General features: G+C 41.6%; 2 protein-coding genes across 3 annotated transcripts in view; one reads left to right on the forward strand and one right to left on the reverse strand.

Annotated features, from left to right (window-relative positions):
- bcorl1 (BCL6 corepressor-like 1) overlaps window positions 1-2,310 on the forward strand; it is a 39,634-nt gene extending 37,324 nt beyond the window's left edge. For both annotated transcript variants that reach the window (XM_041853179.2, XM_045207895.1), the window contains exons 11-12: window positions 10-172; window positions 372-2,310. In XM_041853179.2, the coding sequence (XP_041709113.2) occupies window positions 10-172; window positions 372-705 (497 nt within the window). In that variant the 3' untranslated portion in view covers window positions 706-2,310. The remainder of the gene's footprint in view (window positions 1-9; window positions 173-371) is intronic.
- An 11,689-nt stretch (window positions 2,311-13,999) lies between these two features.
- mid1ip1l (MID1 interacting protein 1, like) lies at window positions 14,000-16,224 on the reverse strand. Its single transcript, XM_041857875.2, has 2 exons — window positions 16,109-16,224; window positions 14,000-15,531 (listed from the first exon to the last, which is right to left on the reverse strand). The coding sequence occupies exon 2, from the start codon at window positions 15,440-15,442 to the stop codon at window positions 14,951-14,953; it is 492 nt and encodes a 163-aa protein (XP_041713809.1). The 5' UTR covers window positions 15,443-15,531; window positions 16,109-16,224; the 3' UTR covers window positions 14,000-14,950.
- Window positions 16,225-26,369: the final 10,145 nt, after the last annotated feature.

Consider the following 26,369-nt stretch of genomic DNA (forward strand, 5'->3'; position numbering starts at 1 on the left):
TTTTTTCAGAGACTGGCCAGGAGGCATGCTGGGACTTCCTGCTCTCGCAGCGGGAGGAGGAGGAGAGAGACTTGAGGAAGGAGAGAGACTCCGATAGGGACTGTCTCCTGTTTGAATTTTCCTCTGAGCCCCTCTTACCCTGCTACCATGTCCAAGTGTCGTTAACCCAGGGGTGAGTCAACACCAAAGCAGAAAATCACCTGTCAACACACTCATTCACACACACAGTCCCAGCTTTTCCACCCATATTCTAGTGCTTTTATTTCTGCTTGTCATTTTAAAACCAGAAGCACCTTTTGAAATTCTTGCAACCGCTCTTGTTGGATAGGCTCAGCTAGTTCTAATATCAACCATGTGTTTGTCCCTGACAGCTTTTGCAATTGGTTCCTGTTGACGGCTGTTCTGAAGCGGCTTAAGATGTCGTCCCGGATATTCGGGGCGCGGTACCCGCACTTGGAGGTGGTGAGCCTGGCGCGGACTGAGCTGTGGAGGCAGGTGTCGGTCAGCCAGGTGAGCACAGCCTCTGCACAGCCTCAGGGGGAGGAAGAGGAGGAGGACAGGGAGGAGGGGGAGGGGCCAGTGGAGCTGGTCCGCTGTGTACCGGAGCTCCAGGGACTGCTGGGTTCCTCCATTCACATCCTACAGGAGGACGAGGGGGAGGAGGAAGGGGACAGGACGGATACAGCCACGCCCTGCAGCCGGTAGCCCACCCTCCTCTCACTCTCAGCCCCTCACACATCCAAACTGTTCCCCTACACGTTCCCAGTGTCTCAACCTAACCTCCCCGCGAGCAGCAGATCAAAGTAAACAATGTCTGGAGGCGCCGTCGTAACGGTAGTTGTGGCCAAACTCTGGCCACGCCACTGGGAAGAACACACCTCGCTAATGACCTGGGACCTCCACATTGAGGAGAAATGGGGGTCACAGCAGCGCCACGTCGTGGATGGGTGCTCAGTGCTGGAGGGCAGCTTTCAGGTTCCAATCTGTAGGTATATTTCAGAATCCAAGAAAAAATCAGAAAACCCCTTTTTTTATTATTCTATATGTATATGGTAATATATGTATATCTTGCCACCAGGGTGAAAATATTTGGTTGTAATGTATTCGTGTGGCAAGGGATGGATGATGTTTAGGATTTTTTGTGTGTGGTTTAGTTTGTTAGTTCCTGAGGGAAAGCGAATATTTTTGGGTGGGAGATAATCCAAGGCTTTTATCTTGGTGAACTCTTGCGTGCAGCTAAGAGGCTTACGGCCGGGCCAGGATAGCTAACAGTGTCAGGAAGGCCCTGGGTCCAGATGGTTCCTCCGTTAACCTGGGAGACCCACAGAGAACAGACCACGGACACAGCCACACACACACACATCTGCCCAGCTAACAGAACCATAGAACCACAGTGATCCATTTCATCAATCAAACACACAGCACTCTGACTTTGAGTAGATTTGTTTGACTATTCTTTTGTCTTTCATTTTGCAGTGCACATGATTTCACCAAGTATCTTAGGTGTGTTAACCCGCGGCCTACCTATAGGCTTCTTACCCTCAGATCATGGATTAATTTAGTTGAACTTGAGAATGAATACTTGTTTACAGATCTCAACAGATGGAAAGGTGTCACTGTAGTTTTCTTCACTCTTCCTGCTTCCCCTATGATGGGAGTGAGAATACAATCCTGTGGATGACTTTCAGTAACTGAGAGGAAGTGCCACAAGGTATCTGTGGAGTCCAAGGTCCTCTGGTTAACCTTCCCTTTTCTGCATAAGACTGACTCACGGAAGGGATTTGATAGGTATCCTTTTACTGCTCCTTGCTCATCCCTCCTCTGTCCTCATTGTGTTACAGACCAACTCCAACGTGCTTTGTGGCGCGTGTGTTTTATTTACACTGTTTGTGCTTAATTTAATAGTTATTAATATATTTGAAAAATTGCTTTGTATGGTTGGTGCTTCATTTGAAATGTATAATTAAGGATCCCTTTATCCTCCCTGAGATTTTTGTTTCCCTTATTGCAAACAGTATTTTAACAAGCAAAAGTACAGTTTTATTGTACTGGTGCTAAGCTAGAATTTGTGTTGACAATCAATGAAGTTTTTGTTTGAAGTTAAAACCAATAAATTATATTTAATTAAGGTGAGGTGACAGAAATGTAAAGAAAGAGTATAATTTAATGACCTATGATGAAGAAAGTGGAATACATCTAGTCTGGAGAAGAGGACAATAATGTACTGCTTGTGTGAGTGCTGTTAAAACAGGTTAACCTTTTATTTGATTATTTTTTATTAAATCAACCAGAATAAAGCATGATTGTGAAGTATTGTTTGTGGGGTATTCATTTTACTCCTCTGAAAGCATAACCAGCTAGCACATTTACTTCCTTGGAAGTTGTGGGAACATACGTTTTTGGTTTCCCATTGGTTCTGGGAATGAAGCAATACGTTTCCTGACCGGTAAAACTGAACGTTTTTTAAAACGTTCTGAGAACGGAAGTGAAAATGTCACCTGTTCTGGGAATGTTCATTTTTAGGTTGCATGGAGGTTCTGAGAACATTTTACTATGGTTCCCTGAATGTTTTCCTGGGAGGTTTTATTAACACTCTGAGAATGGAAATTATAGGTTATTTTGAGGTTTTTTAATAACTTCCTTAAAACTTACACTGAATGTTTCAATAAGTATTTTAATAACAATGCTATCTTATTTTGGGTTAACTTTTTTGAACTCCAAGCAGAGATAGGTCACATGGAAATTAATTTCCTTAGGCATTATTCATGGAAACATATATTTTTTATTGTAACACAGCATCAGTGAGATTCAGACCTATAATCTTCTGTTCACTATCCATGGAATTAGTCCACTGCGCCACCAAGATGGAGCTAGCATGCAATGTTTTTTTACACATACAAAGCTGTTCATTTTATTCTATTCAAACAGACCCCATTTCAAAGGAAACAAGAGCTCATTAAAATCAGGTGTTGCGAATTTCTGGGCGCGACCAACACACCTGAACACACTTAACAGGATAGAGGCCATTTTGTTGACGCTGAGAACGGAATGTATATGTTTTTAAATAACATTCTTAGAACATTCTCTGTATATGTTTTTAAATAACATTCTTAGAACATTCTCTAAACATTACTAAAGTTTTCTTATGGAAAGTTTTAACGTTCTCAGAACAATTTGAGAACATGGCTTTAAATAGAACCATGAGGAAATGTTACACTGAAGTACTGAAATTCAACACAGAAGAACATTGTTTCTTAACGTTCTCTGAACTATTTGAGAACATTCCCAATATCAAACCAGTTGGAGAACGTTCCTAGAACATTATCAACATTTAAATTAAATTATGTTTGAACTTTAAGGAAACGTTCTGTTAAAAGTAATAAATACCAAGAAAATGTGCTGAGAATGTGCCAAGCAACTATCCTGCACCATTCCCAGAAAGTTGTGGGAAGGTTGTATGCGAAGTAACCGTAGGACAACCACGCTCTCACTAAACTCTAAGAAACATATGGTTCTCAGAACGTTATGTGCTATCTGGGTATATTGTATTTTCAGTAAGTTGCTCTGAGCTCATTTTAAGATGAAGCTTACAGCAACCTTTTACATTTTAGACCGTATTGTGTAAGTCTAAAGGCAGACAGATGGATAGGTGTGGTGCGGGGCACACGAATGTTAGCTGGAACTTGGTCATAATCCTCTGACTGGTGATAAATCGACCTCTTGAAGAGGTGTATGTAACCTATCCAATCTTATCATCAGCCTAATACCCATGATGTCCAATAAACCGTTTTTAATAGCCTAAATAGGCCCACTGTAAATTAGATTAACTTCTCTGAAATATTGTACAGAACTTGCACTGTCAAGGAAAATCCATCTTCGTAGGAAATTCAAAGGTACACAGTATGACTCAAACCCCAGCATGGTGCTGTGATAAGGATTTTATGATCTCCACAATAGAGAACTAGTGAAGCAGTCTAGTGCCATAAATCTGTAAAGCCAGAGGGATGCAAAGTGTAGAAGCCTACCTGCGTCAATTCACGGCCGTCTTGCTCGCTTGGTGTATCACCACTCATTTTTATTTAACTGTGGGTTTTGTTTTTGCAATTGAAAATACTTGTATTTACCGCTGCTGATGATGATCATATAATTCTGCATAACATAATAAATGCGTAATTATAGGTCATTTTAGAACACTCTTTGAAAAACGGAGTATCCAAGATCAAGAGTCATCTCTTATGCATTTCTATTATAAAGATAGATTCTCCACCAGATGGCATCGTGTTGACAGAGAAACATGGGGAATTAGTCGCAGTTACAAATGATGGGGTAGTTGTGATCAAGCTATGCGTTGCACAAATATGCCACCTGTGCCAAAGTGGCCAACGCGTGAGACATCTATATAGAACAGGGCTCTCCAACCCTGTTCCTGGAAAGCAACGCTCCTGAAGGTTTTCACTCCAACCCCAGTTGTAACTAACCTGTTTCAGATGATCAACCAGCTAGTTATTAGAATTAGGCGTGTTAGATTAGGGTAGTAGCTAAAACCTACAGGACAGTAGCTCTCCAGGAACAGGGTTGGAGAGCCCTGTTATAGAATGATCTATCCTGGGGCTGTCCCAGACAGAGTTGAACTCTGCCATTAGTGTAGCATAATGGGAGATCTCTGAGATCAAAAGTATAGGATAGACCCTTCAAACTCAACTCTGGACCTCGAAGCTAGTGCCACTGCATTTTTTCATTGTTCCCCTCTAATCAGGGACTGATTTAGACCTGGGACACCAGATGGGTGCAATTAATTATCAGCTAGAACAGAAAGCCAGCAGCCTCCGGACCTCGTTGGGTAAGAGTTGAATACTCCTGGGATAGACCATTGAGACAGTGTTTCTATAAATTAAATGTGTGCCTTCACCTGATCTGTCTTGCTCCTTGCAGAAAGGAAATATTGACATGTCATGTTTGCATGGTATGCTTGGAAGCTTGCAAGTATCAGGGTGCCAGCGGGGTGTAGCTAAAGCTGCCCGTTAAAATCTCCCTGTCATACTGTGTGTTCCTCTCATTGTCTCCAAGGGTGCTTTTCCAGACGCTAGGTGCATCTGACAGCCTGATGTCATCCTGGTTAGGTTTCCAGGGATGTAATACAGGAAATATTGACCTACAACTACGCTATGATAGCATATCTCATGAAGTCATAAAAGGTGTGGGTCACCGAGCAAAAATTACAAGACATGTGAGAAGCTTTTGAAAACCTAGCCCAACATGTATGTCAACACACAGATTCAGTAGCCAGCATGGCTAAAACATGACACACTGACATACCAAAAGAACAAGCCCCTCATTGGGGTGCCCCATTATACATTTTGTACACTTTGCAACCCCCAAGGTTACTATAGTTCAGCACTTCTGCAGCACTTCTTCTGTACAGTCTGGCAGAGCTAGGGTCAATCAGTTCCTTCTAGATAGCAAGTTCCTTACAGATATTACTGTTCCAAGAGTGAACCCTTAATTGTTATAGGCTAGGGGTACGTACAAGCAATGATATAAAGATGTGTGATAATAATTATATATGCTCAACTGCTTTGAAAATGGTGTTTTCTGTACAATCATACTTTATATATTTACAATATCCATATTGTGTAAGTGATTATCAAAAATCTGGCAATTGGATGCCAAAGATTGTATACATTTGAATGCTTTGACAAAGGTGGAAGGCTAGGCTGCTGATAGCCCTGTAAATTGAGTGTCATGACATCATACATGGATCCAGATTTGAGAACCACCCATTCACCAAACCCCTGGGATCCTGCTGCGTTCATTGGCCATCTGTTGTTCTAGGGCAGTGAATTCTGATTGGTTTAAAACGAGGGCAAGTCTCTACAAGACCTGCTGACTGACTAACATGGAAAATAGGAAGAAGGGAGAGCGCAGAGGGCACGCAGTGGTTTTGCATTGTTCCTATATGCAGACCGTGTTGACAGAATGGATAGCTTTTATAGAGAAGATGATGTGATATATCAGTCAAGCTTTAGGGGGAGGGGAACAATGGACTGTTACATCAGCGCAATGGCCTCATTCTTACTCTGAATTAAACTGATAATATCACACCCTTGTCAAAATAACACATTACATTAATACCATCAACAAATTAATTCTGGAACATTTAAAAATGTTGCAAACACTCCAGTTATCTCTGCAAACAATATTCTAATCATGTTAGGAGTCTTTCCCTGCAGCTGCACCCTGTTGACAATTCTTTCAGAAATATTTGCATGTTCTTCCACACGAGGTAAACCTGTTTTCCCAAATGTTCCTCAGGCTCCCTTCTTGTGGACCTCCTCTACCCCTTCCCTTTTGCCTGCTTTCTCAAGGTTCAAGGAGGTTGTCTGTTGGTTTTTTTCACCAAGCCTTGGGTTATGCAACAGTCTTCTTTAAAACCCACAAAGGGGAGGTCCTGTTCACTTGGCTTGTCTGTAGAACTTAGCCTAGAATACTCCCTTTTCACCCGTTTCCCATTCAAAGTGACTTACCATATCACTCTGCTGAGGACCACTCCATGATGCCCAGAATCTTAAATATGCTACAGCGGACACTTACTGTATAGTTCTCTGGTTTTCAACCATTCTTTTTACTTCACCAGTTATTGTAATTGAGAACATGAATGTGAAAGTCAAAATCTAGCAAATGAGAACATGAGTGAAAGTTGTATTTGTAGTTGAAAATATTCCTTGACTCATGATTTGTAATGAAACTGCTTATTGCCATCTTATTTTGATGTATTACTTTACCAATTATTCAAATTAGAAATATACTTCATATTTTTGCCATTTCATCTAAGGGGTTGTATGAAGGGGTTGTTTTGAACTTCCGTACAAGTATAAACCACATAAAAAAAGCATCTTAGCCATCATCCTCGTCATGAATGAATAATTTCAGAAATATTTCATATTTCAGAGTATCGGCTACTCCAGAGTCTTGCTAAGCAATGCACGAGCAGTTCACAGACAGACATGCTGAGCAATGCAAAGATGACACTGTTGCTCATCATTGCAGGTATTAATACTCTGACCTCCAATGCTAGCTAGTTAATCTGCTGCTATCGTTGACTTAACGGACACATACTCTAAGCTCCTGAGGGCTAAATATATCAGGAGACTTTGGAGGGAGAGTAACGGCCTGTCACATATATTTCCACATCAGATTTCACACTGTAATTGACCGGCCTTGGCCAGACTGTTGCATTCAGACAATCAATCAGCACGTCTACAGTAGGCTCTTTATAGTCTAGACACCACTTGCAGGTCATGGATCACAGATGCACTTTTGAACTTTATAACTTTATTTAATTCATGTATCGATGGAGCAAGTTACCCACATTTATTTTAAAATCTCATGTGCTACTTATAGCAGCATTATTCTGTAACAGCTAGACTATTAATGCTGGTTTGAATCCTTAAAATGACTTGATTGTGTTTTATAGAATATAAGGTCTTGTATGTGGAGGAGAGAGCTCAACACCTCCCTTGATTTGGGTTATCTTACAAGGGGAAAAGTGAGTCTGCAGTGAGAGTTCAGGTCTTGTCTTGTGGAAGAGCTCATGGTGGAATCGCTGACTTGCACCGTGCACACACATAGCCATTGTCTTGTACTTGTCTTGCAGATTAGATTAATTGAAATTTCCCCGCCAAGGATGGATGCAAGCTCTGACCTGTGGAGAACTCAGCCTTTTAATCTGTCTCTGTATCCTCCAGGCTCTGTCACTGAGAACAGCTCTCCTCTACATGGGGGTTGAAAGGCCAGCAAAACTGATGCTTATCACCTGACAATTACTGTAAGCTGATTCCTAGTAGAAAACAAAGACATTTGTGCTATAGATATATGTGGTGGGCAAAGATAACCCTGGGAAATACTGAGTTTAAACAACAGAATACATTCCATGCATATCTACTGTAGTCTGGTATATTTACCTCACATACAGTACAGAATTGACATAGGATGAACGTAGGTACACAATACCAGTGAAAACAAGGATATCTTATTGACCTAATTAGATCAAGCTGATAGAGCTGTGGTGTGGACAGGGCTGAGTGGGCCGTCAGTGCGTTGTGAGAGACACTCTGTGTCAGACACTGGCGGTTAGCAGAGCCAGCTGGGCTCCACGCCCACTTGCCTGTTATGTAAGCTCCAACATTCCACGCCTATACGTTCTGCACGGAGCAGGCATACTGATCATGCTAAGTCTGTCCAAGGCAGGAGAGAGGCCAAGCTCCTACTCACCTGAATGGGTTGATGCTGTGTTAACAATGAATACTGACCGCTCAGATAAGAGATAGATCTGGGTGGATCTCCTCCTGTCCTATGGGTATAGACACATAAGCCAGAGACCAGATTCCCCCTGTAGACAAAATAATGTTTCTTCCCCCCCAAAGGAAACTTTTAAAACCCATGATTTGATTTACTTGTCTTGTTTACTGACCATTAAGAAATTCAATATCTATAGGCTTGTGTTCACTGTAGCTAATTTACCACGAATACACACACACACACACATACACACACACACAGAGCTGAGGATTGAGCTGGTACAAGAAGGGCCTGGCACAGCCCAGCCCCTATAAAGGCAGAGGGAGGGTAGGGAGAGGGTTTGGGGGCCTGGCTGGGCACTGAAGGAGCTCAGTGGGAAAGCATCTGCCCAAATGGAGAACACAGTGTTCCCGACTCCACAGCTGCTTCCCAGGCTGCTAGAACAAAAGATTTACAGCCAATCCGAGTAAATTGAGCAAAGACGACCTTCTCCACCTTTTTACTGATAAAGCAGTAGGGTTGCTTTGTTTTAAAAATATGGCATGCGAAAGATTGATCACTGAGAAAAGCATAGATGAGATTGCTAAGCAATGCATGATTTGACTCAAATCATGCATTGCTTAGCATCCTTTGAAATTATTATGCAGAATTGATTTTGTATTATCAACCACTATGCGTAGTTAACTAAATTGATTAACATAATCAGAAACCTGAGACAATGATCAGTCAATTTCTAGCATAAAGGCTTAAACTGCATTAAGAGTAAAAAGTGCCTTTATGAGCATAGTTCAAGGACAGGCACTTTTCATGGCTAAAGCCATTATACAGATTGATAACTAGCCACTTTTGTAAGGGAGGGAAACTCCCTGCAATTTCCTTGGCCTTTTGTCTTCCAAAGTCTTTTCACCATTTAAGAGATGTTCCCATTGCCAGGAATGTTAGTAATGACTTGATAGAGCATGCTGGTTCTCATAAGACTGTGCAGTACAAGTCAGGGTATTGTAAGGCTGTTGTGTGAGAATATCCAGCTACGTTATTTTACTTAATAGCAATGCCTAGAAACACTAACACAAGACAGCCAGGCTGTATACATTACAACACAAAGGAACACTAAAAACAGGTCATTCCAATTAGAATGACCTGTTTACTTGCTGGTTGACCAATGGACTCCAAAGACCAGATGTGTTTTTTTGCTATTACTCTCTGTGAACTTGGATGTTTCAAGCAAACATACTCGGTATGCAGGTGTTTGCTCTTGGAGCAGCACTGTTGCCATATTAAGGCGGGGACCTACCTGAGCAAGCAGTTGATAAAACCAGAAACAGGCCATGCCAATCAGTTTAAGATAGACACCAAAGCTGTGCAACTCAGTAAGGGCCTCTAGTGTAAAATCTCCTATTGAACTCAACTCAACAAATTGACCTTCAGCACCCATCCAGGTCAGGTCATCCATTTGATTTGGCCATACATACAAGATTGTTATCTGAGAGACCTATCTGTGTGGCTGTGTGGTTAAATGTCTAGCCCGCGCCAGCAGTTGAACACTTCAGAAATACCAGCAGGACATAGGGGGCATGGCTGGGGCAGCTTGCTGAGATGGGCCAATCAACGGGACCTCTCCCTGCCAAGTGTCAGTGATCACGCCGTCGCACGCTGACCCACGGCATGGGCAACAGATTCACAATTTATAGAGACTCAGAGGGGTCTTGCAACACCGACACTCTCATGTGTTCATCAGTGTCGCTCCCCTATCCAATTCCCCCTTGGTCACATTGCACTGCATCCATTCCCCTTCGCAGAGAGAGAGAGAGAGAGAGAGAGAGAGAGAGAGCTGGCAAATCACTCATCTCCGTAACCTCGACACCAAATAAAATAAAATAAAATTTTATTTGCCACATGCGCCAAATACAACAGGTGTAGACATTACTGTGAAATGCTTACTTACAGCCCTTAACCGACAATGCATTTATTTTAAATAAAAAGTAAAATAAAACAACAATAACAAAAAAGTGTTGAGAAAAAAAGAGCGGAAGTAAAATAAAATACCAGTATCAAGGGTCGAGTATCAAGGACATACAGTTGAAGTCGGAAGTTTACATACACTTAGGTTGGAGTCATTAAAACTCGTTTTTGAACCACTCCACACATTTCTTGTTAACAAACTATAGTTTTGGCAAGTCGGTTAGGACATCTACTTTGTGCATGACACAAGTCATTTTTCCAACAATTGTTTACAGACAGATTATTTCACTTATAATTCACTGTATCACAATTCCAGTGGGTCAGAAGTTTACATACACTAAGTTGACTGTGCCTTTAAACAGCTTGGAAAATTCCAGAAAATGATGTCATGGTTTTAGAAGCTTCTGATAGGCTAATTGACATCATTTGAGTCAATTGGAGGTGTACCTGTGGATGTATTTCAAGGCCTACCTTCAAACTCAGTGCCTCTTTGCTTGACATCATGGGAAAATCAAAAGAACTCAGCCAAGACCTCAGAAAACAAATTGTAGACCTCCACAAGTCTGGTTCATCATTGGGAACAATTTCCAAACGCCTGAAAGTACCACGTTCATCTGTACAAACAATAGTACGCAAGTATAAACACCATGGGACCACGCAGCCGTCATACCGCTCAGGAAGGAGACACGTTCTGTCTCCTAGAGATGAACGTACTTTGGTGCGAAAAGTGCAAATCAATCCCAGAACAACAGCAAAGGACCTTGTGAAGACGCTGGAGGAAACAGGTACAAAAGTATCTATATCCACAGTAAAACGAGTCCTATTTCGACATAACCTGAAAGGCCGCTCAGCAAGGAAGAAGCCACTGCTCCAAAACCGCCATAAAAAAGCCAGACTACGGTTTGCAACTGCACATGGGGACAAAGATCGTACTTTTTGGAGAAATGTCCTCTGGTCTGATGAAACAAAAATAGAACTGTTTGGCCATAATGACCATCGTTAAGTTTGGAGGAAAAAGGGGGTTGCTTGCAAGCCGAAGAACACCATCCCAACCGTGAAGCACGGGGTGGCTGCATCACGCTGTGGGGGTGCTTTGCTGCAGGAGGGACTGGTGCACTTCACAAAATAGATGGCATCATGAGGAAGGACAATTATGTGGATATATTGAAGCAACATCTCAAGACATCAGTCAGGAAGTTAAAGATAGGTCGCAAATGGGTCTTCCAAATGGACAATGACCCCAAGCATACTTCCAAAGTTGTGGCAAAATGGCTTAAGGACAGCAAAGTCATGGTATTGGAGTGGCCATCACAAAGCCCTGACCTCAATCCTATATAAAATGTGTGGGCAGAACTGAAAAAGCGTGTGCGAGCAAGGAGTCCTACAAATCTGACTCAGTTACACCAGCTCTGTCAGGAGGAATGGGCCAAAATTCACCCAACTTATTGTGGAAGGCTACCCGAAACCCTAAGTTAAACAATTTAAAGGCAATGCTACCAAATACTAATTGAGTGTATGTAAACTTCTGACCCACTGGGAATGTGATGAAAGAAATAAAAGCTGAAATAAATAATTCCCTCTACTATTATTCTGATATTTCACATTCTTAAAATAAAGTGGTGATCCTAACTGACCTAAAACAGGGAATTTTTACTAGGATTAAATGTCAGGAATTGTGAAAAACTGAGTTTAAATGTATTTGGCTAAGGTGTATGTAAACTTCCGACTTCAACTGTATAGCCAATTTTCTGGCCGTTACTTATAGATGGCTTTGTTACTGCATTCAACAGTTGCTGCATTTGTTGGACACTCACAGACCATATGTAGACAACAAATATTGCAGTGTTTTCAAACGTGACTCTTGGTTCATAATCATGTCACAATTGCTGACAGACCATGGTGAAATGTATCACAACCACACCATGTGAAACGTACTCAGATCTGAGAGACAATGAGTGCGATCGTACCCCTTTGCTGTATAGAGTTTCTGAAGACATTTAGTTGGCCCAAACGGTCAGTGCTGAGCAACATGACTATAGGGGCCTCATGCCATTTAGGAAAGGGATTCAGATATTATGCTATTAAAAAACACTTTTAATTATTTAAAGTCATTTTCAATTCATTAATTTAATTTCAGTTCTCATCCTGAATTGACTAAGAAATTAACCCCATTTTGTATTAATCCAGTCACGCTCCACAGACAAAGGTCAACAATAATCTCCATTTGAGTGATCAGTCCATTGACTATATCAATAAATGGTGCTAAAATGTGTCTCCCGCACACAGGCAACTTATCCTCTCTGATAGCCAACAGTCGTGGGGCGTAACGTGAAGAAACCCAATTTCCATTCATATCAACAGCCTGACCAGCTGTCCCACAATTTGTGGTTGACCCAGTTCACTTGAGTGGGCTGAAGGATTGACCAACTTTGCTACAGTAATTTTGTTGTCCGGATATTTCCCAGCATACATTGAGAGCATCTACAGAGAAGACTCAGGGACCCAGCTTTATATAAACGTGCTCTCGTAGCCATAGCCTAATACTTGAGCCTTTCATGCCCCAACGTGCTTTGTGTTAGGTCAGAGCAACCTTTTTAGCAGTGCTCTTTCACCCCTCCTGTCCCTCTCCGTCCTCCACTACCCCTGGAAGCCCTCTGCAATCTTTTAATCACTGCTGTGCCTTTGAGAGAGAAAAAAAGCATTGTTACCCTATTGGCTGCTGTTGGTGGAGCTGTTGCTAAGGGAAGGGGTTGAGGGTGATGGAGGTGGGAGATGGCCGTTTGAGGAAGCCATATGGATCATTTGTGTTTGATACACATCAAGCATAGATACAGATATGAGGTCTAAAATTGCCACCTTTGATAAAGATGAGCAAAAAATACTATAAAATAAATACAAATACTGAGCTATATTGTATGCTCAAAACAAATACTCAGAGGATGAGATTTTGTTTAAGTAATACAAATAATCTATGCATAGTCACTTTACAAATTACCTCGACTAACTTGTACCCCCGCACATTGACTCGGTACCGGTACCCCCTGTATATAGCCACATTATGTAATTTTGTGTTACTTTACTTAATACATTTTTTACTCTATTTCTTGAACTGCATTGTTGGTTAATGGCTTAAGTAAGCATTTCACGGTAAGGTCTACACCTGTTGTATTCGGTGCATGTGACAATTAAAATGTGATTTAAGAGATAGGCGTCAAGGTTATTGCCACCCTTGTTTTCAATACTCCAGCACCCTGACCCTTAATAAAATATGATTCTCCACATTTTCTGAGCATTCAATATAGCTCAGTGTCTGTATTATTTATTTTAGTCTTTTTTGCTCAGCTTTATCAATGATTTTGGACCTGCCTATATATATATATATTTTGTGTTGATTTTACAAATGATTGCAGTTCTTATTTTAAACTCTCAAAGAGCCTTATTGTAATGGAAGATTACAGCAATTGTACTTTGGGGTACAAAAATCAGTGCTCATGTTATAGCATGTCAGAAGGAGATCCCTTAGTCTTACCAGGAATCTGCAACGAACATCAGCAAGTAACTGAAGCAACATTTGGAATTCAGACCAAGCAAGAGCCTAGGCTATATAGACAGACAACTAAAGCAGGGCCGAAACTACAAGTATGAAAAGGGTATGGCCATTGAGCCTTAGCAATTCTATTCAATACCTCTCCTTGAAGTTAAGACATTAGCTGCACACAAATTTGAACTGAAGCTTACAAACAGGAGTTTAAGTCTTTATTTAATAGTTGTACTGCATTTGTGCTCAATATAAAAATTGAAATAGCCAAGGACAATACATAGAAAGGAATAGTGGCGTTACAATACCGTCACTCCAAAAAGGGTAGGTTGCCATTTTTTATACCAGTCAGACAAGGTGGACAGGATGGGCATCAGAGCAGGACTTGAATGAGTTAAAAATTCAAGGCACAGCATGTTGTTTCATCAGGGAGACATGAATACATAATTACTTTTTTTTTTAAATAAAAAAGGCCCTTAAAAACAAGCCCAGATGCTAAAGTGTGCTTTACGTTTTAAGGAGGGACAGAACAACCAGCATTCTAAATACTCCTGCAGTCAAACCTTTTTAGAGACATTTCCGAAACACATGGCATACAGACACCCAGTTCCATACAAGTGAATACACATAAATGAATGTTTGGACTTGAAATGAAGACTACAGGAAGTTTGTTCATCTACCAGAGCCATGATTCAACTAGACTCCAAATACGATACCAAAAACTCTGTAAACGGCCAATAAGCATGAAATGTCAAAACCCGATAAACTTACAATCCACAGTTTAACGAATCAGAAATCATGACCTTACACATTCAGGAACATGTGCAGGTGTCAATCAGATTGGTTTAAATGTATGATTAGTGGAGCTTTGGGAAGCAAGGGACGGGAGAGGGGGTGGTATGTCACTACTCAAGACAGGATTGAAAGAAGTCCTCAAGTAGCTCAGGGCGCAGTTTCCCAAAATAATCTTTAGGCTAAGTTCATCATTAGAACCATAGGATCCTATGATTCTAACAATGAACTTAGCCTTAAGATGCTCCTGGGAAACCGGGCCCTGGTCAGTCCACCAGGCCCTGGTCAGTTGCACTAAGTCTCCCATAACACCATTTTGTGTTTGTGAGTCAAGCAGTCCAAGTTCAGTCAGATGTGACCCTATCTCATGAAGTTACCACCTCCGATTTCCCTCTTGTAGCGGTTGGTGAGGTGGTCTGCTTGCACTGTGAGTTTTGACAGGACTCCAAACAGTCCCCTGAGGTGGTAGTGGAACTGGCCCTCCAGATCGGCACTCTCTTCACCAGGGAGCTCCCCAGTTATCGACTGCTGCTCCTCTTGCTTGACAGCCATTTCCAGGAAGCTGGCCCCACCGCTCATCTCCCTCTTCAGCAGGCCCCACTCCATGTCGTTCTTGATGGACTTGAGGAGGAGGTAGTGTTCGTACATGTCCTTCTGCTTGTTAGGGTAGGAAGGCTCGTTGTTCTCCACCACCTCAACCTGCTGGCTCTCCTGCACCTCCAGGGGCACATCCCGCAACAGGCTGGGTACCATGATGGTCTCATCCATGTTGTTGGTTGCAGCGATGAAGCGGTGCATCACATTGATGAGAGAGTTCTTGTTGCTGGCCGGGTCACTACTAATTTGCATCATTGTGGAGGTTTTGGGATGACTTGGGTTTGTAGGAAACAGGTGGAGCAAGGAAGAGTTTGATGGTAAGCTGACTGATGAGCCAAATATCACTGGAAATATAAAACATTGAAACCATGAGACAAAGTCAGACATATGAAGGAAATAAGTCCCAGAGCTATAACAAGGGTCTTTGGGAAACAGAATACAGCCAACCTAATAGATAGGCCTACTAAATAATAGGCCATCACATCAGCCTACTAAGAATGCAGCGAACGCACCACAAAAGGCGTGCACCGCTATGGTCTGCGTAGGATATTTTCAGCCGGTCAAATAAGCGTGGCTACACTACATAGTCTACTTAACAGTAAATAGAGGCATGAACAGAATGAAGAGCCACTTCATAAATATAGGGTTTAACGGCTTAATCCGACTTCCGTGTACCAGAGTAGGAAATGGCTTGGGCTGCCAATGACACGTAGAATAGAATGTCCGCACTAAAACGCAGCAAAGTAGCCTACGCTATCGGAAAACAAAAATGTTCCTGCAATGTAACTAACAACCAGCAAAACGTCATACATCTAGCACTCCCTGTTAAGTCTTGTATAGCATCTATTTGACCTTGCCATGTTTACAGATAACTGAGGACGTCCAAATAAACAGTATATCTATAACAAAACAAATACTGACCTGAATCAAACGGTGACCTGTGCAAACTCTTTCTTGATGGTGCGCCAGTAAGTGCCAGGCTCCACCCGCCTGTATAAAGGAAATGATAATATGTATGTACAGACTTCCTCTGCTTTTGACGAGGGACGTGGACCTTTATAGCGGCCACGCCGGCTAGAAAAAAACGACCTTGCCCCCTTCACGATATCAATGGCGCAATAGGATAGTATTGAGGAAATGGGCGTTAACTTTAGGTTACTGACAGTGATAAAAACCAGTTAGAGACCACATTATTTTGTGCGCTTGTCCCCAACAAAGACCCCCAGTAGTGTTACCGTATTTTTAAGCTTGATACATTGTTTCAAAAATCATAATGAGTGAATCGGTGTCTGTATATGGTAAATATTTTAGTTCTAATCATGAATGGTCATTACAATGCACAAAATATGTTTAATTTTATTATTATTATACAATTAGCATATTATGTAATAGTCTACAGTATATTGTAGGCCTTATATGCCTATTTATCACGAGTCCTATCCTACTTTTGCTCTCATAGGCTAGGCCTACTAAATAAGATAAAAGCACACAATGAAACGGCTGACATGATTAACTACAATACTTGAAACTATGATACTTGAAAGTTTTCAGTGTACACAGACCAGGAAGGACACCCTTGCTTCATAAATAATTAATGACATGCTGTCATATGAAAATACAGAAGTGGACTGACTTGAAAAGTTACCTTGGCCACAAATTGTGTGAGATAATTGGATCCATAGGATAATTGGGGTTTATTTTCTAAAGGCTCTGTGTGAGTCATGGCCTTTTAGAAATCACTAAGGGTAGGCTTTACAATACTGTCATCTGGTGTTCATTTCAACACATGACACATCCATGCTGAAACGAGTGGTAAATTCAAGCATAGATGCATAATATGGTAGCAATAACTCAAAATAAGATTGTGCTTTGCATTTTATTAGCATTTCATTGATTTAAACATGATATTTATAAATCTCAGCATTTTCAGAGTAGCTGTTGTTGTATAGCATATGACTATAATAACAAAGCATGCTTATTTATGAGCAGTGATTGCATTGCAGTGATTGCTGGGATACTGTGGTTATCTAGTGCATTCGGAAAGTATTCAGACTCCTTCCCTTTTTCCACATTTTGTTATGTTACAGCCTTATTCTAAAATTGATTAAATTAATGTTTTTCCTCATCAATCTACACACAATACCCCATAATGACAAAGCGAAAACAGGTTTTTAGAAACTTTTGCAAATTTATTTAAAATAAAAAACGGAAATACCTGATTTACATAAGTATTCAGACCCTTTGCTATGAGACTCGAAATTGTGCTCAGGTGCATCCTGTTTCTAATGATCATCCTTGAGAGGTTTCTACAACTTGATTGGAGTCCACCTGTGGTAAATTCAATTGATTGAACATGATTTGGAAAGGCACACACCTGTGTATATAAGGTCCCACAGTTGACAGTGCATGTCAGAGCAAAAACCAAGCCATGAGGTTGAAGGAATTGTCCGCAGAGCTTCGAGACGGGATTGTGTCGAGGCACAGATCTGGGGAAGGGTACCAAAAAATGTCTGCAGCATTGAAGGTCCCCAAGAACACAGTTGCCTCCATCATTCTTAAATGGAAGAAGTTAAGAACCCCCAAGACTCTTCCTAGAGCTGGCTGCCCAGCCAAACTGAGCAATCGGGGAGAAGGGCCTTGGTCAGGGAAGTGACCAAGAACCCAATGGTCATTCTGACAGAGCTCCAACGTAAGTAATTAACGTATAAAAATGTGTTTGACATTACATTTAATAAAGGTTTGAGGTCAAGTTTTTACTGATATCCACATGGCAGTCCACGACTCTGAAATACATGGATATTACAATGCATACACAATAACACATTCAAGTTTAAATCACAAGTAAAATTCATGGCAATATGTACATTAATGAGACTGAAAGAGTTTTGTTGATTAACTTGCATAGGTAGGGTATGGGTCACTTTTTATATCTCTCAGTCCTGGCCAGTGGAATAGAGAGAAGGTGGATACTTCAGGTGGATCTGACACTTGTCCTCGACAGGTGGGTAACCAGTCCCTGAAGGGGGACTGGAACAGGGAGACGGCAAAGTCCAGCCACAGGGAGGCAAAGTCCAGGCACAGTTTCTCTCTTCGCTCATGGAGTAAGGGCAGTGATAGTGAAATCAGAGCATCCTTGTATCCAGGATATGCCATGCCGAGGATGATTCTGCAAGCACACTTCTGTATGCACTCGAGTATATCCCGAGTGGCGCAGTGGTCTAAGGCTGTGCCACTAGAGATCCTGGTTCAAATCCAGGCTCTGTCGTAGCTGGCCGTGACCGGGAGACCCATGGGGCGGCGCACAATTGGCCCAGCGTCGTCCAGGGTAGGGGAGGGAATGGCCAGCAGGGATGTAGCTCAGTTGGTAGAGCATGGCGTTTGCAACGCCAGGGTTGTGGGTTCGATTCCCACGGGGGGCCAGTATGAAAAAAATAATATATATATATATATATAAAAATATATATATATGTATGCACTCACTAACTGTAAGTCGCTCTGGATAAGAGCATCTGCTAAATGACTAAAATGTAAATGTAAAATGAGTTGGTCAGAGAAGGCTTGAGTCAAGGAGCTGTGCCAATCTGGTGGGGTATACTCTAGGCAGGGTCGAACATAGCTTGTGTAGATGGCTACCAGGTCCATTTGTGGTACATTAAATATTTTAAGTCGATGCAGGAATAACTTTTTGTTTACCTTACGTATCATTGATTCGGTCTTTCCAATGCAGATTATTTTAGCAGGGTTTAATCTGCATAGAAAAGTATTGGGTGGGCCGCCTAAGTTTATGTCCAAACAGTAAAAAATGTTTTAATGGGGATAGAAAAATGTTTTCAGTGTGAACTTAAATGACTAAAACCAGATATAAAGTACGTAGAAAAGATAATGGGCTATATCATTTTTAAATAAGATACTTTTTGAGAACTAACAGCTAGACAATCAGGGAGAATCTAAAATTCAAAAAATTATGCATTAAGGAGTATTGTTGTCACCCCCATTGATTTTGTTATAATGTTTGAGTCACTCAGATAGCATAAGCCATGGCAGAATGTGTAGAATTACAGGAAATTACCTTTAAAACTGCTACAGTTTGTCACCAGCCAACAGGAGGACCTCTAAAAGTTTAGGTCCATGACCGCACCATTTGGCCACACCCATGGCCACGAAAAAACACACAAGGACACACTTTGACAGATTTGCAGGGTTTTCCCATCAATCATATGGGGACATGGAGGGGGCGGGTTTCTCATAAATGTTACCAACAGGGTCTTGCATTTTAAAGGGTTTAGGGCCATGTGACTTATATGGACCCTTTCTTCTAGATCAGTTAAGGTTGCTTTTGGTGTGGAGATATTATCCACTGTACAATTATGGATACAATTTAAATCATCAACATATATTTCCAGCGATTGTCATTGTCTCTGGCAGCACTGGCAATAACTGCAAGGAAGATCAATGGACCTAACAGTGTTCCCTGGGCCACACCCCCTGTGAGTTCTTGTCAGTCAGAGGCAATCTTGATAGCCCACACTAGTTGTGCGCGGGTCAGCTGTTTGTTCACCCGCACCCGCCCCCAATTGCTAATAACCCATCTGCAACCGCCCGACAATAGGTGATAAAGTAAAAATCTGTGGCCTGCACCCCACCCTAACCCGCTAATATAGAAAATGCGCTGTAGGCTACAGTCAGAGATGACCGGCGATCAGGATTTTTTTTGCCCGAGTTAGATACACTATACAGTATGTGGAGAAAAAGCCCATGGGTTTATTTGATGGTCTTAGGGGATGTGACACTTTTACAACATGCGTCATTCAAATGGACCAGGTAAGAAATTGTGTCTGTTATGCTGCATGTATGAATATTCATTTTTTATCCACTGTGAAGACCCCCACAATCAACAATCAACCCAGCTACTGCAAATAAACAATTTTGGCAATCCCAAAACAATTACAAATGGCCAGGCCTTACTACATTGGGAGCTCCTTTAACGGCCGGTTTCTGGTACCTAACTGTTCTCCCAAGGCGGCGGGCCTCAGGAAGCATTTCAAAAGGAGAGATACAAAATCATTGTTAAACTCATCAGAAAACTTGGTAGTGGACATTCCATCAGTCCTGGAAGAGAAAATAAACATTGAGTTAGTTTTCACTAGGCTAAATCTTAATCAGTCTTCTAAATCTTAATCCCAAAAATATAGATCTTCCTAGTTTGGGGGGCCTTAATTATGTACCTCCCTTCCCTTTTTTAATCGAGCTTGCTGCACCTGGCACTGCAGGATGCCTCGATAACACCTACTAAAGTTTAAGCCATCCCAGAGTTCTTTCCACTAGTCTCGTTTTATCGTCAAGGCCTGTTGCATTTGACGTACAGCTTGCGTTCTATACTTTCTGTCCCTGGGAGAATCAATAGTCAAAATATGAAATCTGTTATTTACACATCCGGGGGTGCTTATCAGCTCTTTTGGTTCGGAGTCCTCATTCTACAAAAAACATCTACTTGATTCAGTCTTTGACAGTGGTTTCATGTAGTAGAAGTAGATTATATTTAGCACGAAATTAGTTTTATTTAATAATAATTAGAAAACATGTCAGCCAGGTTGACGATCTTATGCATTTATTGCTATTCCTAGCCGTGTGGTCTATCAGTCCCAATCCCTCTTGGTACACTTTTCTCTTAAAGCCTGTTTGAGTTAAGCAAGTAGACTACCACTCACTTTCACTGGTAGAGGCTTATCTATAAGTCCACAGGAAGCTTATCTTTAACCTAGATGTGCTGGGGAGGGAGCGGAATGGAAATGACCTCGGATTCTCATGTGATTTGCATGTTTGGAGAATCAGACAAATGTATAGTGCTTTGCAAATTTTCCTGAAATATCAGGTCCAGAAACAACCCATCTGTCTGTTTAGCTGTGTGACTGTATCTTTAACACACTAGTTTCAGATGGCCACAGTTTGCATTATCAGAGTGCCTGCTAGAAGCTACTAATAACATATTCATACCATGAACCATACTGTCAACACTCCCTACTAACTCAACTTCAACTGATAGGCCATGAGTACCATGAATCTTGTCTATGTAAAAACCTCTACCTCGGGTTAAACCTTTTTTCTTTAGATATCATTTTTAAATATTTCTTTAAGGATGAACAAATATACCTCACGTTACTTTTAAGCACTCAGCATTGGCCGTCATCTCCATTTCAATTTCGGCCTATTCTAAAAACGTTTCATGATCGAGGCGGTCAACCCAGGTCATCAATCTCTCCAGAGGAATCACTTTAACATTAGGGCTACTGTCTACCACTATAGACAGCAACACATATATTTCGCAAGCCCCAGTGCTGCTCTTAAACTATATGAGTCACACACTCACTCAATGACTCATACGGTCACACATACAATTACACATACAGTGAGGGAAAAAAGTATTTGATCCCCTGCTGATTTTGTACGTTTTCCCACTGACAAAGACATGATGAGTCTATCATTTTAATGGTAGGTTTATTTGAACAGTGAGAGACAGAATAACAACAAAAAAATCCAGAAAAAGGCATGTCAAAAATGTTATAAATTGATTTGCATTTTAATGAGGGAAATAAGTATTTGACCCCTCTGCAAAACATGACTTAGTACTTGGTGGCAAAACCCTTGTTGGCAATCACAGAGGTCAGACGTTTCTTGTAGTTGGCCACCAGGTTTGCACACATCTCAGGAGGGATTTTGTTCCACTCCTCTTTGCAGATCTTCTCCAAGTCATTAAGGTTTCGAGGCTGACGTTTGGCAACTCGAACCTTCAGCTCCCTCCACAGATTTTCTATGGGATTAAGGTCTGGAGACTGGCTAGGCCACTCCAGGACCTTAATGTGCCTCTTCTTGAGCCACTCCTTTGTTGCCTTGGCCGTGTGTTTTGGGTCATTGTCATGCTGGAATACCCATCCACGACCCATTTTCAATGCCCTGGTTGAGGGAAGGAGGTTCTCACACAAGATTTGACGGTACATGGCCCTGTCCATCGTCCCTTTGATGCGGTGAAGTTGTCCTGTCCCCTTAGCAGAAAAACACCCCCAAAGCATAATGTTTCCACCTCCATGTTTGACGGTGGGGATGGTGTTCTTGGGGTCATAGGCAGCATTCCTCCTCCTCCAAACATGGCGAGTTGAGTTGATGCCAAAGAGATCGATTTTGGTCTCATCTGACCACAACACTTTCACCCAGTTCTCCTCTGAATCATTCAGATGTTCATTGGCAAACTTCAGACGGGCCTGTATATGTGCTTTCTTGAGCAGGGGGACCTTGCGGGCGCTGCAGGATTTCAGTCCTTCACGGCGTAGTGTGTTACCAATTGTTTTCTTGGTGACTATGGTCCCAGCTGCCTTGAGATCAGTTCTCATGATCATTGCAACTCCACGAGGTGAGATCTTGCATGGAGCCCCAGGCCGAGGGAGATTGACAGGTCTTTTGTGTTTCTTCCATTTGCGAATAATCGCACCAACTGTTGTCACCTTCTCACCAAGCTGCTTGGCGATGGTCTTATAGCCCATTCCAGCCTTGTATAGGTCTACAATCTTGTCCCTGACATTCTTGGAGAGCTCTTTGGTCTTGGCCATGGTGGAGAGTTTGGAATCTGATTGATTGATTGCTTCTGTGGACAGGTGTCTTTTATACAGGTACCAAACTGAGATTAGGAGCACTCCCTTTAAGAGTGTGCTCCTAATCTCAGCTCGTTACCTGTATAAAAGACACATGGGAGCCAGAAATCTTTCTGATTGAGAGGGTGTCAAATACTTATTTCCCTCATTAAAATGCAAATCAATTTATAACATTTTTGACATGTGTTTTTCTGGATTTCTTTGTTGTTATTATGTCTCTCACTGTTCAATTAAACCTACCATTAAAATTATAGACTGATCATTTCTTTGTCAGTGGGCAAACGTACAAAATCAGCAGGGGATCAAATACTTTTTTCCCTCACTGTAGCCGGCTCATGCATACCCTTTCTCTATCCTGCTTATATGAAATAAACAAAAGGTGTATCTATCATATGGAGTTTCATCAAAAGGTCCTTTACTCTCATCCAGTTCATAAAAACGAACCGAACAATCTGTCAGAAAGTGCTTCACCAGAGTCTGTCACCCCCACTCTGCTCATGAAATGAACAGAGCATTTTACCGTATTGAACTTCACCGAAGGTCCTTTGCTCCTGCTCAGTTCATAAAATGAAGAGAACTATCATATGGAGTTTCACTTAATGTCCTTCACCCCCGCTAATGTTTCAACTTGATCCTTCACCTCAACAACCTTGATGGAGTTTCCTCCTGCTATGGCTTCAATGTAATCCTTCCCCTCAACAACCGTGATTGTATTGCAATGCACTGCACCCAAATGGTGCCAAAATGGCTCTCTTGTGCGCAACCCCAAAATACAGAGTTATCTTTTATCAATGTTTTTTCACATTTACACACCAGACAGTATCAATCAAATTAAAATGTAACCTATGTTATTCACTTAATTAGTAGTAGAGTCATACACAGAGACAAGCGACAGTACTCTTAACATTACTTGTGAGGTGGCGCTTTACATTAAATTCATATAATCTTTACAAAATAATATGAAAAGCCACTCACCTCTTGTTGCTCGTCCTGGTGATGTATCTACCCTGCAAAATACACAGGCAAAAAATCTACATTGGAGAAGGAAAAACAACAGGGACAACCAGCATGGAAGTCATGAGATAAAGACAATAATTTGTTCTATTCTTACCTGTTGCTCAGCACTCTCTGCTGCTGCAACAACCATACGCCCATGGTGTTGATCCACGGTGCACAAGTAACAGACAGGGATTGGTAAGAATTATAAAATACAATGACAAAATACCATAAAGATCAATGTATCAAAATAAACTACAAAATACTTGTATTTTGAAATGTATTTAAAATGTCTCCTAAATGAGCAAAATGTATATGTGAAAAAAAAACACATACCTAAATGAACTGGAAAGCACACTGTGTATAACTATTGGCCTTGTTTCTGGGTCGGAGCAGAGTAATACTCTGCATGCTTTACAATAGTTCATTTAGCAGACACTCTTGTCACACCATAGTGCCACCAGACTTCTGATACCAATGCAGGGTGAAAGGGAGCCACAAAATTGTGAACCAATATAAAAAAAATGGTATAGAAAAGTATTTTGAAAATGCAAATTACAGCTCTCAAAAGTATCTTGTTACAAAATACATAGGAGTCCCAGTGCAATACAAATGACTAAATACTCAGAAGTTATTGAAATATATATTTCAAATACACATAATAGAAATACTGCCCTTCTCTGGTAATATATGCTGTGGTGATCCCATTGACAGTACATTTCAAGTACTTTATTGTGATTAGGGCAGATTTTCATCTTCATTTGACCGGCGTCGACTAGGGTAGGCCTATCCTTCATCAAGGCGGGAACTTGATGTTGACCGGCGTCGACTAGGGTAGGCCTATCCTTCATCAAGGCGGGAACTTGATGTTGACCGGCGTCGACTAGGGTAGGCCTATCCTTCATCAAGGCGGGAACTTGATGTTGACCGGCGTCGACTAGGGTAGGCCTATCCTTCATCAAGGCGGGAACTTGATGTTGACCGGCGTCGACTAGGGTAGGCCTATCCTTCATCAAGGCGGGAACTTGATGTTGACCGGCGTCGACTAGGGTAGGCCTATCCTTCATCAAGGCGGGAACTTGATGTTGACCGGCGTCGACTAGGGTAGGCCTATCCTTCATCAAGGCGGGAAATTGATGGTGAGGCTTGAGATGAGTATCACAAAACGAGCACACAAAAGTTAGGCAGGACTTGACAGCTTTTTGTTTCTTATCGAAGCAGAAATCACACTCCTCGTCGCCAGGTCTAGCATAACAGTCGACTTGAGAAGTCAAGACCTGGAGAGCTGTCATTTAGTTTCTCCATAACCCCCACCATCATACACATTTTCTTCAGCACAGGCCTTGGGGTGAATGTCTCTGCACTGCGGGCAGCTGTAGATGTGACCGGTGTAGATTGCCTTTGCATTGTGTTTTCATCGGTTTACAACAGAGTTGGTGTTGATATTTTATTCTGATAAAGAAACCAACAATATTCATAAATGAAATGTTGTGCTGTCCTTATGCACCAACTCCTCTCTTCCACATGGATACAGTAGACTGGGTGCAAATAAGAATAACAATCGTCTCGTTTGATAATGATACAATATAATGCAATGTACAGTGTAGCCTATGGGCCTTGACTAGCCAACGTTCATATATGACAGCCAAGCGTTACTTACAGTTAGTCAGTCCCTCCAGGATTCCGCGATTCTGCGATCGCATAATTAATGCTGAATCAACCAATCAGCGCATATTATGCGAGAGCTCGCAATTTTGACCAATCCCCACACTTTTAGCGCATTAAAGGGTCCAATCAAAAGCGGGATCGTAATTTTGACCAATTACTGCACTGTTACCGTGGAAAATGTCCCAATCCAACCACACGTCAACAAAGTTTTTTCCCACTGGCCTGTCAGCGTATTCACGTGCGAAGATAATGGCTGATTGTTGATAGCTGACAGGCAGTACAATGAACAGAAATCAATCTCATTTGCTAACTAAAATAACAGCTAAAGACTGTGCGAAACAATTTCCAAATGTTTTACATGAAAGTGGGGGGAAATTGTTTTGCACTCCATGCAACGTTGTGCTGGAACACGAGAAAGTCGACAATCAACAGTCACTTCGAATCAGCAAAGCATATGAGATTGTCAGAACAGTTCCCACAGCAGCGGCAGATCACCATGACTGAAGTGGTAGCCAGGAAGACTGGCAAGCGCTGAAAGAATCATGGTGAGTGGCGTTTTACTCAAACTTTTACTCCGCTAACCTTGGCTTTAGTAGGGTGGTCGGCACTCTGCTCTCCCCAGCTTGTCTATGGAGAGCGCTGCTCAAAGCACTGAGTGCAATTTGTCAGCTTTGCCGTTTTAAACTCGCTGTAAAACTTAATACGGATCACGAAAGCACAATCTTTCTGGATTTTTTTTTTTTAGAAATGGTAATACTGTTTTAAAAGTACATATCAACCACAATACTCTATTTTTACGTTTTCGGTACTTTTATCTCCCTTACGACCCTTTCAGAAAAAATCACAATCAAGTATTTTGAAGACAACTTATGCGA

The sequence above is a fragment of the Coregonus clupeaformis genome, chromosome 3 (genome assembly GCF_020615455.1).
Source record: "Coregonus clupeaformis isolate EN_2021a chromosome 3, ASM2061545v1, whole genome shotgun sequence".
NCBI lineage: Eukaryota > Metazoa > Chordata > Actinopteri > Salmoniformes > Salmonidae > Coregonus > Coregonus clupeaformis.